The 14,012-nt window shown below is 40.6% G+C and overlaps 1 protein-coding gene across 2 annotated transcripts in view; it reads left to right on the top strand.

The window, feature by feature from the left end:
* Positions 1-14,012, top strand: part of MPDZ (multiple PDZ domain crumbs cell polarity complex component) — a 246,070-nt gene that overhangs the window by 55,432 nt on the left and 176,626 nt on the right. For both annotated transcript variants that reach the window (XM_069764966.1, XM_069764959.1), the window contains exons 13-14: positions 6,051-6,136; positions 11,732-11,878. In XM_069764966.1, coding sequence (XP_069621067.1) covers positions 6,051-6,136; positions 11,732-11,878 — 233 coding nt within the window. The remainder of the gene's footprint in view (positions 1-6,050; positions 6,137-11,731; positions 11,879-14,012) is intronic.

Genomic DNA, 14,012 nt, shown 5'->3' with positions numbered 1-14,012 from the left:
GGGGTGCGTTGGATTTAGGGTTTTGATTAGGGTTAGGGTTGGGATTAGGGTTGTTCTGGGGTTAGGGTTGTGATTATCGTTAGGGTTGTGATTAGGATTATGGATCGGGTTGGGATTAGGGTTAGGGGTGTATTGGGGTTAGGGTTGGAGTTAGAATTGGGGGGTTTCCACTGTTTAGGTACATAAGGGGGTCTCCAAACGCGACAGCCAATTTTGCGCTCAAAACGTCAAATGGTGCTCCCTCCCTTCTGAGCTCTGCCGTGTGCCCAAACAGTGGTTTACCCTCACATATTGGGAACCAGCGTACTCAGGATAAATTGGACAACTTTTGGGGTCCAATTTCTCCTGTTACCCTTGTGAAAATAAAAACTTGGGGGCTAAATATCTTTGTGGAAAAATAAATATTTTTTATTTTCATGACTATATTATAAACTTCTGTGAAGCACTTGGGCATTTAAAGTTCTCACCACACATCTAGATAAGTTCCTTGGGGGGGTCTAGTTTCCAAAATGGGGTCACTTGTGGGGGGTTTCTACTGTTTAGGTACATCAGGGGCTCTGCAAACGCAATATAACGCCCGCAGACCATTCTATCAAAGTCTGCATTCCAAATTGGCGCTCCTTCCCTTCAGAGCTCTGCCATGCGCCAAAACAGTGGTCCCCCCCACATATGGTGTATCAGCGTACTCAGCATAAATCACACAATAAATTTTGGGGTCCAATTTCTCCTGTTACGGGTAAAAAATTTTGGGGTGCAAATATAATTTTTGTGGAAAAAAATATGTTTTTTTTATTTTCATGTCTCTACATTATAAACTTCTGTGAAGCAGTTGGGGGTTCATAGTGCTCACCACACATCTAGATAAGCTCTTTGGGGGGGTCTAGTTTCCAACATGGGGTCAATTGTGGGGAGTTTCTACTGTTTAGGTACATCAGGAGCTCTGCAAATGCAACATGACGCCCACAGACCATCCCATCAAAGTCTGCATTCCAAGTGGCGCTCCTTCCCTTTCCGAGCCCCGACGTGTGCCCAAACAGTGCCCCCCACCCCCACATATGGGGTATCAGCATACTTAGGACAAACTGGTCAACAAATTTTGGGGTCCAATGTCTCCTGTTACCCTTGAGAAAATTACCTGTATTTTCCGGCGTATAAGACGACTGGGCGTATAAGACGACCCCCAACTTTTCCAGTTAAAACATAAAATCTTCTCAAAAGTCGGGGGTTGTCTTATATGCCGGGTGAGAGAGAGAGCGATGCTGTGCCTAGAAAAACACTCCTCTTTCACTCATCTGGCTCACCCTTGTATCCTATTATCTCCTTCTCTGCCTCTGCTTCACTTACACCTTACCGGTGAAGCGCCCCCTCACCTCGTCATTGGGACCGCTCCCCCCACAATATGCGGCGACCGCAGATTACTCCGCATCTGCCCTATAAGACGACACCTGGCGTATAAGACGACACTCGACTTTTGAGAAGATTTTCAGGGGTTAAAAAGTAGTCTTAAACGCCAGAAAATACAGTACTAATTGCAGGCTAAAAAATCATTTTTGAGGAAAAAAAAGGATTTTTTATTTTCACGGCTCTACTTTATAAATTTCTGTGAAGCACTTGGGGGTTCAAAGTGCTCACCACACATCTAGATAAGTTCCATGGGGGGTCTAGTTTCCAAAATTGTGTCACTTGTGGGGGGTTTCCACTGTTTAGGCACATCAGGGGCTCTCCAAACGCGACATGGCGTCCAATCTCAATTCCAGCCAATTCTACATTGAAAAAGTAAAACGGCGCTCCTTCACTTCCAAGCTCTGCTGTGCGCCCAGTGGTTTACCCCCACATATGGGGTATCGACGTACTCAGGAGAAATTGCACAACAACTTTTGTGGTCTAATTTCTCCTGTTACAATTGTGAAAATAAGAATTTGTCGGCAAAAAGATCATTTTTGTGTAAAAAAAAGTGAGTTTTTTTTTTTTTTTCACGGCTCTACGTTATAAACTTCTGTGAAGCACCTGGGGATTTAAAGTGCTCACCACACATCTAGATAAGTTCCTTAAGGGGTCTAGTTTCCAAAATGGTGTCACTTGTGGGGAGTTTCCACTGTTTAGGCACATCAGGGGCTCTCTAAACGTGACATGGCGTCCGATCTCAATTCCAGCCAATTCTACATTGAAAATGTAAAACGGCGCTCCTTCTCTTCCAAGCTCTGCGGTGCGCCCAAACAGTGGTTTACCCCCACATATGGGGTACCGGCGTAGTCAGGAGAAATTGCACAACAAAATTTATGGTTAAATTTCTGTTTTTCCACATGTGAAAATAAAAAAAATGGTTCTGAAGTAAAATGTTTGCAAAAAAAAAGTTAAATGTTTATTTTTTCCTTCCACATTGTTTCAGTTCATGTGAAGCACGTAAAGGGTTAATAAACTTCTTGAATGTGGTTTTGAGCACCTTGAGGGGTGCAGTTTTTAGAATGTTGTCACACTTGGTTATTTTCTATCATATAGACCCCTCAAAATGAGAAAATGAAAATGAGAAATCGCTTGTCAACTTTTAACCTTTATAACTCCCTAAAAAAAAAAAAAAATTGTTTCCAAAATTGTGCTGATGTAAAGTAGACACGTGGGAAATGTTATTTATTAACTATTTTTTGTGACATATCTCTCTGATTTAAGGGCATAAAAATACAAAGTTTGAAAATTGCAAAATTTTAAAAATTTTCGCCATATTTCCGTTTTTTTCCATAAATAGTCGCAAGTACAACGTGTCACGAAAAAACAATCAGCGGGGTCCGTTAAAGCGTTCCAGAGTTATAACCTCATAAAGTGACAGTGGTCAGAATTGTAAAAATTGGCTCGGTCAGTAAGTACCAAATTGGCTCTGTCACTAAGGGGTTAAACTAGACTGTTGGCTGAACCTGTGAATATAGAAGGGTTCAGCTAATATCTATGGGGGCCTTAAATGTCTTTTATCTCCTTCAGAAAATAAAATCTGAACAAAACAACTTACGCAAATAGATATGATTAATTTTTTCCCCCTTATGGAACGCGACATTTCACAAATTCACACAAGCCTTTTACTTCTTCAACGTGTTATATAACACAGCATTTATCACCTATCTGATTAATGGATGATATTTTGTATTACGACGTCTCAGATCTCCACTGATTTGGAGAATAATGGCGCAAAAACGGAATGTAAGCAGTTTGGCTACAAATACAGATGTAAAATACTGACCGTGTGAACGAGGCCTGATCCAGAAAATGTAAACTTGCACCTCAGTGAAAATATTATTTGACATCAAGTCTTATTTTCTTATTTTTGCGATTACCAGCATTTTGCTATATGGTAAGATATTGCAATGCAAGCATATCCTAGGTGTCAAAATGCTTATTAGGCATAGCTATTTAATTTTCTGTCATTCAGACAGGAAATTACAGGTTACATTGTGTTTCTTTTCACAAAAAAAGTTAAAGGCTTTCAGACAGAAATCTGGTTCCTAAACCAAATGACAACTCTGAATAATATAGTTTTTTTTTCCAAAAAAGACAAAATAATGTAATCCTGCCTTTTTGTTTGCAAATGTCCCCTTTAAACAAATACCTTTTACATTTTCCACATCCAAAACTACCTTTTTGGCTAAAATGTAAACCTTCTCCAGTTGTGACAGGTTAAATAGTGGCTGCAGAGCTGGATAAAACTTTTTATTTTCTTATTTCCATCGCAGAGATATTAGCATGTAGAGTTTAAAGTGGTATTTCCCATCTCCAAGATCCTATCCCAATATGTAGTAGGTGAATAATAATAATATTAGCAAATACCTCCAATTAGAAAAGTAGTATACAGGTCCTTCTCAAAAAATTAGCATATAGTGTTAAATTTCATTATTTACCATAATGTAATGATTACAATTAAACTTTCATATATTATAGATTCATTATCCACCAACTGAAATTTGTCAGGTCTTTTATTGTTTTAATACTGATGATTTTGGCATACAACTCCTGATAACCCAAAAAACCTGTCTCAATAAATTAGCATATTTCACCCATCCAATCAAATAAAAGTGTTTTTTAATAACAAACAAAAAAACCAACAAATAATAATGTTCAGTTATGCACTCAATACTTGGTCGGGAATCCTTTGGCAGAAATGACTGCTTCAATGCGGCGTGGCATGGAGGCAATCAGCCTGTGACACTGCTGAGATGTTATGGAGGCCCAGGATGCTTCAATAGCGGCCTTAAGCTCATCCAGAGTGTTGGGTCTTGCGTCTCTCAACTTTCTCTTCACAATATCCCATAGATTCTCTATGGGGTTCAGGTCAGGAGAGTTGGCAGGCCAATTGAGCACAGTAATACCATGGTCAGTAAACCATTTACCAGTGGTTTTGGCACTGTGAGCAGGTGCCAGGTCGTGCTGAAAAATGAAATCTTCATCTCCATAAAGCATTTCAGCCGATGGAAGCATGAAGTGCTCCAAAATCTCCTGATAGCTAGCTGCATTGACTTTGCCCTTGATGAAACACAGTGGACCAACACCAGCAGCTGACATGGCACCCCACACCATCACTGACTGTGGGTACTTGACACTGGACTTCAGGCATTTTGGCATTTCCTTCTCCCCAGTCTTCCTCCAGACTCTGGCACCTTGATTTCCGAATGACATGCAAAATTTGCTTTCATCAGAAAAAAGTACTTGGGACCACTTAGCAACAGTCCAGTGCTGCTTCTCTGTAGCCCAGGTCAGGCGCCTCTGCCGCTGTTTATGGTTCAAAAGTGGCTTTACCTGGGGAATGCGGCACCTGTAGCCCATTTCCTGCACACGCCTGTGCACGGTGGCTCTGGATGTTTACACACCAGACTCAGTCCACTGCTTCCTCAGGTTCCCCAAGAATCGGTCCTTCTCCACAATCTTCCTCAGGGTCCGGTCTCCTCTTCTCGTTGTACAGCGTTTTCTGCCACATTGTTTCCTTCCAACAGACTTACCATTGAGGTGCTTTGATACAGCACTCTGGGAACAGCCTATTTGTTGAGAAATTTCTTTCTGGGTCTTACCCTCTTGCTTGAGGGTGTCAATGATGGCCTTCTTGACATCTGTCAGGTCGCTAGTCTTACCCATGATGGGGGTTTTGAGTAGTGAACCAGGCAGGGAGTTTATAAAAGCCTCAGGTATCTTTTGCATGTGTTTAGAGTTAATTAGTTGATTCAGAAGATTAGGGTAATAGGTCGTTTAGAGAACCTTTTCTTGATATGCTAATTTATTGAGACAGGTTTTTTGGGTTATCAGGAGTTGTATGCCAAAATCATCAGTATTAAAACAACAATAGACCTGACAAATTTCAGTTGGTGGATAATGAATCTATAATATATGAAAGTTTAATTGTAATCATTACATTATGGTAAATAATGAAATTTAACACTATATGCTAATTTTTTGAGAAGGACCTGTAGTTCTTCTGATTCGCTTTGTTTCTTACCCCATGTGCAGGGTGTTACAGTAGCTTGGGTATCCATGGTTAGGGCCACTAACAACTGTCCGTCGCTACTGAAAAGCATAGCAAATCAGAAGAACTATACTACATTTCTAATTGGAGGTATTTGCTAATATTATTATTATTATTATTACACCTACTACATATTGGGATAGGATCTTGGAGATGGGAATACTCATTTAAACTCGAATTGCCCCTAAAAGCATTGGATTGTTAGCAGAGATTCATTTCCATTTCCAGGGGTCTTTTACCATTTCCCTTGCATCTTCCCCAGGATATCCTTTTTTAGATGGATTCCACCAGTTCCTTTTTCTAGGCATTCTTTTGAATGTGTGAAAACGTTTCAAAAGCGCTGAAACACTTGACTTGCTGCAATTTGACAAAATTTCATCAGGCTTTCAAATATGTGCGGAAAAGAAAAAGCAACGTGTGCATGAGATTTCAGAAATCTCATTGATTTTGCTGGTACTGTGAAACGCTGTGTATTTTGCACGACGTTTTACTTTGAGAAGTAACGTATCATGAAGTTGAATATATTTTCATATTACTTTTGTTTCTTTTCCAGAAGATGAATGTAACCTGACCACAACTCAGGAAGAAGCTCTCAGAAACAAGTGGCGGAGAATCATGGGTGATAGTTATGATATTGTGGTATGTTTAATCATTTGTGTAGGTTAATCTATTAATTTTATTCAAATAAAAGTAGCAGAAGACTTACGGTGATAATTTGTCCACAAGATCTGTTAAAAAGTCACATCATTATTAATTCTCATATTGTGTCTGGATGTCACATATCTTGCTCAGCATAAATGAGTACACCCCCTTCGAAACGTAAAATTTTAATATCTCACTGAACACAAGAACAATTTCCGACATTTTGGCAAGCGTGAGTTTCATGGAACTTATTTTTAATCCATAACATGAAAGTAAGAGTAATATAATTCGAAGTACAAAATCTTCAGATTATGGAAAAATGAGTACACCCCACATCAAAAACAACTACATCTAGTATTTTCTATGACCTCCATGATTTTTAAGGACAGCACCAAGGATTCCAGGCATGGAATGAACACGTTGGCGTCGTATTGCGACATCTATCTTTTTCCAATTTTCAATAACGACGTCTTTTAGAGCTTGGATGCTGGATGGAGAGTGATGCTCAACTTGTCTCTTCAGTATTCTCCATAGGTGTTAGATTGGGTCCAGATCAGGAACCCACTGAATCATTTTCACCCTGTTCTTCTTCAGAATTGCAACTTTCTGCATCTTTTTGTAACTGCAGTGAACTTGCATTTCAATTTTCTTCAACTTTTCTCGTCAGAAGATTTTCCTGTTTTGCATGTTAACGTTCGTGGTCGACCTGGACCTCTCTGCAACATGGTCTCAGGTCCTTCTTTGTTAATTTTTTGTATCACTTTTGCACAGTATTCTGACTGATTAGTAAAGCTTTACTGATATCCTTGTAGTCTTCACCTTTATTTTACAAAGAAATTATTTTCTTTCTCAAGTCTTGTGATATTTCTCTTCCATGTGGTGCCATTGCTGGCATCATAAAATGGGAAGAGGGCTTCTTTTTAAAATAATGCCCTTTCATAGTCAGCTGACTGCTAGACACCTGTTTAATTAATAATTAGACTTGCCTATGATTGAAAATGTTGACTCTGGAAGGAAACTAAAAGTTTTCTAACAAATCTGTTGGGGTGCACTCATTTATGCTGAGCATTGTAAATATCTAACAGTTTGCTCTAGAATTTCTTGTCATATTCAAGTTTTATATTGGAGTATCAGTATTGAAATATTTTAATAATATTTATGCACAATCAAATTGTCATGGATTTACCGCGCCAGAGAGGAGCCAGAAAGAAGACCGCATTGTCTGACTTCTCCTACTTCTGCACTGGTTAGAAGCACTTCACCTTCTTATTAAACAGTGTAAATTTGTTTGGGCAGTGCAGGGGTCAATCTGCTCTGTTGAGAGCTCCTGGAGCTAAGGCTCTCAGCTGTGCACTGTTAGCCACTCCCATCCCCTATATAATCTGGGCCCTGGTTGTTGTTGGAGAAGGCATTTGGTGGGTTTATTTGTGAATGTAGGCTTTGAGTATGTGATAATTCACTTTCTTCTCCTACTTTGGATTAACTCCATCCTTCACTCCCCGATGCATCCCTCTGTTATCTGTGTCAGTATATGTATGTTGGATATTTTTCTTTACCCCTGTTCGTATTACCTTGTTAGTCTGGTTGGAGTATTACGGTACAATACTTCCCTCTCCTCCATTCAGAAGCTAAGGCAATGTACGTGGCAACTTCACCATCAGAACTGATGCAGGGAACAGGGGGAGCTAGGGCGCCCCTAGTGTTAGGGACAGAGAATCCTGGGACACTCGACAATAGAGTCGTGACTAGTGATGAGCAAGTATACTCGTTGCTCGGGTTTTCCCGTGGCCTCCGATTATTTTAGTGTTCAGAGATTTAGTTTTCATCACCGCAGCTGAATGATTTACAGCTATTAGACAGCTTGAATACATGTGGGGATTCCCTAGCAACCAGGCAACCCCCACATGTACTCAGGCTGGGTAGTAGCCGTAAATCATGCAGCTGCGGCGATGAAAACGAAATCCCCAAACACTAACAAATACTCTGAGGTCACCCGAGCGTGCTCGAGAAAACCCGAGCAACGAGTATACTCGCTCATCACTAGTCGTGACACAAATTTTCCATTCATACATTGAGTTTGCTAATTTTAATTAATAGGAGTACCAGATTTTACAGTTGGAAGAATTTCTCTTTCACTCTAATACTGGAAAATATAACAAGGCCTGAAACTAGATATTTAAAAGGAAGGTTTACTTTAAAACATTATCATGTCAGAAAATCCTAATGGTAGGGTTTTGAACCCTAGTACAACCACTGACTATTAGGCCGGCGTCACACATGCGAGTTTTACGGACGTAAGAGCGCAGAATCTACGTCCGTAAAACTCGCAAAAAATACGGCACAATTATTCTCTATGCCCCTGCTCCTATCTGCCGTATTTTACTGATCAGTATTATACGGCTTTCTACGGCCGTACAAAATCGCAGCATGCTGCGTTTGTCACCGTACTGCGCAAGAAATACGCCAATGAAAGTCTATGGAAGCGTGAAAAATACGGATTACACACGGACAAGCAGTGTGACTTGCGAGAAATACGCAGCGCTGTTAGAGAGAAAAGCCGGTAATTCAGTGCGGTGTACAGTAAAATCACACTGACAGCTTACAGTAGAATAGGTAGAATAAATGTGTACACATAGAATAGGTATATATATATATATATATGTCAGTGAGACACATATATGTATATATATTAATATTTATTCCAGCGCTAGACAGCTTGAAAGCCGGTAATTCAATTACCGGCTTTTTCCTTCTCCTTCCTAAAACCCGACATGATTTGAGACATGGTTTACATACAGTAAACCATGTCTTCTCTCCATTTTTTTTGCAGATTCCACACTACTAATGTCAGTAGTGTGTATCTGCAAAATTTGGCCGTTCTAGCTCTTAAAATAAAGGGTTAAATAGCGGAAAAAATTGGCGTGGGCTCCCGCGCAATTTTCTCCGCCAGAGTAGTAAAGCCAGTGACTGAGGGCAGATATTAATAGCCTGGAGAGGGTCCATGGTTATTGGCCCCCCCCTGGCTAAAAATATCTGCCCCCAGCCACCCCAGAAAAGGCACATCTGGAAGATGCGCCTATTCTGGCACTTGGCCACTCTCTTCCCATTCCCGTGTAGCGGTGGGATATGGGGTAATGAAGGGTTAATGCCACCTTGCTATTGTAAGGTGACATTAAGCCTAATTAATAATGGAGAGGCGTCAATTATGACACCTATCCATTATTAATCCAATTGTAGTGAAGAGTTAAATAAAACACAAACACATTATTTAAAATTATTTTAATGAAATAAAAACAATGGGTGTTGCAGTATTTTATTCAACGCCCAATCCAGTCACTGAAGACCCTCGTTCTGTGAGTAAAAAAACATAATAAACCAACAATATACTTACCCTCCGCAGATCTGTAACGTCCAACGATGTAAATCCTTCTGAAGGGGTTAAAACATTTTGCAGCAAGGAGCTGTGCTAATGCAGGCTGCTCCTCGCTGCAAAACCCCAGGGAATAAGGCTAAAAATAGATCAATGATCTATATTTAGCTTTATTTGCGGTGAGGCGCCCTCTGCTGGCTGTTCATAGATCGTGGGAAATTACCTAGAAAGCTCCCTGGCTTTCTAGGTAATTTCCCACGATCTATGAACAGCCAGCAGAGGGCGCCTCACCGCAAATAAAGCTAAATATAGATCATTGATCTATTTTTAGCCTTATTCCCTGGGGTTTTGCAGCGAGGAGCAGCCTGCATTAGCACAGCTCCTTGCTGCAAAATGTTTTAACCCCTTCAGAAGGATTTACATCGTTGGACGTTACAGATCTGCGGAGGGTAAGTATATTGTTGGTTTATTATGTTTTTTTACTCACAGAACGAGGGTCTTCAGTGACTGGATTGGGCGTTGAATAAAATACTGCAACACCCATTGTTTTTATTTCATTAAAATAATTTTAAATAATGTGTTTGTGTTTTATTTAACCCTTCACTACAATTGGATTAATAATGGATAGGTGTCATAATTGACGCCTCTCCATTATTAATTAGGCTTAATGTCACCTTACAATAGCAAGGTGGCATTAACCCTTCATTACCCCATATCCCACCGCTACACGGGAATGGGAAGAGAGTGGCCAAGTGCCAGAATAGGCGCATCTTCCAGATGTGCCTTTTCTGGGGTGGCTGGGGGCAGATATTTTTAGCCAGGGGGGGGCCAATAACCGTGGACCCTCTCCAGGCTATTAATATCTGCCCTCAGTCACTGGCTTTACTACTCTGGCGGAGAAAATTGCGCGGGAGCCCACGCCAATTTTTCCGCCATTTAACCCTTTATTTTAAGAGCTAGAACGGCCAAATTTTGCAGATACACACTACTGACATTAGTAGTGTGGAATCTGCAAAAAAAATGGAGAGAAGACATGGTTTACTGTATGTAAACCATGTCTCAAATCATGTCGGGTTTTAGGAAGGAGAAGGAAAAAGCCGGTAATTGAATTACCGGCTTTCAAGCTGTCTAGCGCTGGAATAAATATTAATATATATACATATATGTGTCTCACTGACATATATATATATATATATACCTATTCTATGTGTACACATTTATTCTACCTATTCTACTGTAAGCTGTCAGTGTGATTTTACTGTACACCGCTCTGAATTACCGGCTTTTCTCTCTAATATATGTGTCTACTGACACATATATATATATATATATATAGACAGTATATATATATTTTCTTTTCTTTTTGGGACACATGGATCACTTCTATAGCGGTATGTTGGTTTTGCTAGCCTGCGAGAAAACCACGCAGTACGGATGCCATACGGATTACATACGGAGGATGCCATGCGCAAAAACCGCTGACACACCCTGCCTACGGAGGAGCTACGGACCACTTTTTTCGGGACTTTTCAGCGTATTACGGCCGTAATATACGGACCGTATTGTTTTACGCTGTGTGTGACGCCGGCCTTAGAAGTAGGGAGCCACAGGACGTCTGTGAGTACTTTGGCTGTTCATCTCCTAACTCACAGATCTCTGGATCTTGGCAGTATGTAATCTGAATTTCCCTGCATTGCGACTACGTTTCAGCAATATGGTAGATGGGGTTTCAAGCTAAACCTTACGTTTTAAGATACTCACTTTTGAAAGAATGAGTTCCACTCTGGCTTATATTTTGGCCTTCTGAGTGCAGAACCTCAATTTATAAAGCACATATGGACAAGAGTGGTTCAGAAAGGACAACCCATTTACGCATAAAGACCTGCGATCTGTCTTAAACCTGTTTAATAATTTGGTTTTACAATTTTTAACTTGAGAAATGCAGAATATAATGTGCAGTTGTCTTTATGCATTCTCATTTTTAGACAACCAGCACAGCATTCTGCCAGTATGTGTTTCCTTCTTTATCTTTTCATTCCAGAGCTGACAGTTGGAATGTGTTTTAGGATTTTTTTTTACTCCAAAATACAGCAAAATCCAATATAGTTAATTATGGAAACTTAAGCGATTATATGCATTTCCCAAATGAATTCAGCTTGGATGAGTATTTGCTCAAAGATACACACTTACAGTTTTGTACACTTTCTATATATATTTTTCAGGTTGCCCAGGTTAACAAGTTCAGTGAGAGCAGTGGATTGGGCATAAGCCTTGAAGCTTCTGCTGGTCATCATTTCTTAAGGTCTATATTACCAGAAGGTGCTGTTGGTCGCAGTGGAAAACTGTTCAGCGGAGATGAATTACTGGAAGTAAGATATAGTTGCAGCATTTGGAGAGATTGCCCTTTCATTTTATTTCAAATAACTTTGTTTGCTTTGCATTTGCAGTTTTTTAGCTTGTAAAAAATGCAATTTTACAAGAATTTATGTTTATGTGTTTTGTGCCCTTTTTCCCTATAGCAAAACCTAACTAAGGATCTGCTTACCCATTTACCATCTGGCTGCATTTTTTGCCACAAAAAATGTCAGGCTAAACTCCACCAAAAAGGCATTGTTTTTCTGAAAAACACTAGTGGGATACCACCCTATATGTTAATTTTTGTTATATGGATGAAAAGACGATGGGTTCAATGATATGGATGCCTATGACAATAAACTAAAACTAAAAACTTCTTTCCTTTTTTCATTTGTAGACCGTTCATTGCCAGAACCAAGTTTCAGGTTTTTTTTATGACAATTTTTCTGCCAATAATATATGCTGGATGTACCGTATATGCTCGAGTATAAGCCAACCCGGGAATAAGCCGAGACCCCTAATTTTGCCACAGAAACTGGGAAAACGTATTGACTCGAGTATAAGCCTAGGGTGGTAAATGCAGCAGCTACTGGTAAATGTCAAAAATAAAAATAGATACCAATAAAAGTAAAATTAATTGAGACATCAGTAGGTTGTGTTTTTGAATAGCCATATTGAATCAGGAGCCCCATATAATGCTCCATACAGTTCATGATGGGCCCCATAAGATGCTCCATATTAAAATATGCCCCATATAAGGCTGCATAAAAGGTTAATGATGGCCCCTTAAGATGCTCCATAGAATATTATGCCCCATATAATGCTGCACAAAGGTTGATGGCCCCATAAGATGCTCCATAGAATAATATGCCCCATATGCTGCTCCATAAAGGTTGATGGCCCCATAAGATGCTCCATAGAATAATATGCCCCATATGCTGCTCCATAAAGGTTGATGGCCCCATAAGATGCTCCATAGAATGTTATGTCTCATATAATGCTGCACAAAGGTTGATGGCTCCATAAGATGCTCAATAGAATAATATGCCCCTCCATAAAGGTTGATGGTCCCATAAGATGCTCCATAGAATAATATGCCCCATATACTGCTTCATAAAGGTTGATGGTCCCATAAGATGCTCCATAGAATAATATGCCCCATATACTGCTTCATAAAGGTTGATGGCCCCATAAGATGCTCCATAATATATTATGCCCCATATAATGCTGCACAAAGGTTGATGGCCCCATAAGATGCTCCATAAAATAATATGCCCCGTATGCTGCTGCTGCGATAAAAAAAAAAAAAAAAAATGACATACTCACTTCTTGTCCTGAGCAGGCGGGGACACCGGCGCTCTTTGGCGGCCAGGTGCTGGTGTCACCACTGGCTCAGGCCACCGGCACTTGCGATATTCACCTGTCCCTGTTCCACCGCCAAACGCTGCTGTGTCTTCTGGGACTATGCAGGCAGAGGACGCGCACTAACCATGTCATCGCGCCCTCTGACTTGAACGTCACAGCCAGAGGATGCGGAAGACAGAGTCCGGTAGTGGAACGGGGATAGGTGAATATCGCATAGCTCACCCTCCCCTGTCATACTCACCCTATCCTGGCAAGTTCCTGCTTCTCCTTTGGTCTTCGGCTCGCATCGGCAGCTTGTTCCGGTGTTCAGCGGTCACATGGTACTGCTCATTAAAGTAATGAATATGCGCGCCACACCTATGGGAGTGGAGTCGCGTCCATATTCATTACTTTAATGAGCGGTACCACGTGACCGCTGAACACAGGAAGAGCTGCGGGCGCCGGAGACCATCAGAAGCAGGGAAGTTTAGAGACCGTGCTGGGAGCAGGTGAGTATGATGTGACAGCTGCCACTCCTGCCGCTCCCCCGCCGACGCCCTGGGACAGTCTCGAGTATAAGCCGAGATGGGCATTTTCAGTCTAAAAAAATGGGCTGAAAATCTCGGCTTATACTAGAGTATATACGGTAAGTTCTGTATTTATCAACACAGATCTAATACTGTACTTATTTTTTCTTCATGTGCTTCTTCTTTTCTATCGACTATTTTCTCTGTCCTCCCTCAGATTAAAGCTACTGTCTCTCCTCTCCACACTGTGGAGATCTGTGTAGAATTCGTCCCTACT

This window comes from Ranitomeya imitator, chromosome 1 (assembly GCF_032444005.1).
Source record: "Ranitomeya imitator isolate aRanImi1 chromosome 1, aRanImi1.pri, whole genome shotgun sequence".
NCBI classification, from domain to species: domain Eukaryota; kingdom Metazoa; phylum Chordata; class Amphibia; order Anura; family Dendrobatidae; genus Ranitomeya; species Ranitomeya imitator.
The sequence above is the reverse complement of the archived record's forward strand: the minus strand, read 5'-3'. Positions and strand labels throughout refer to the sequence as shown.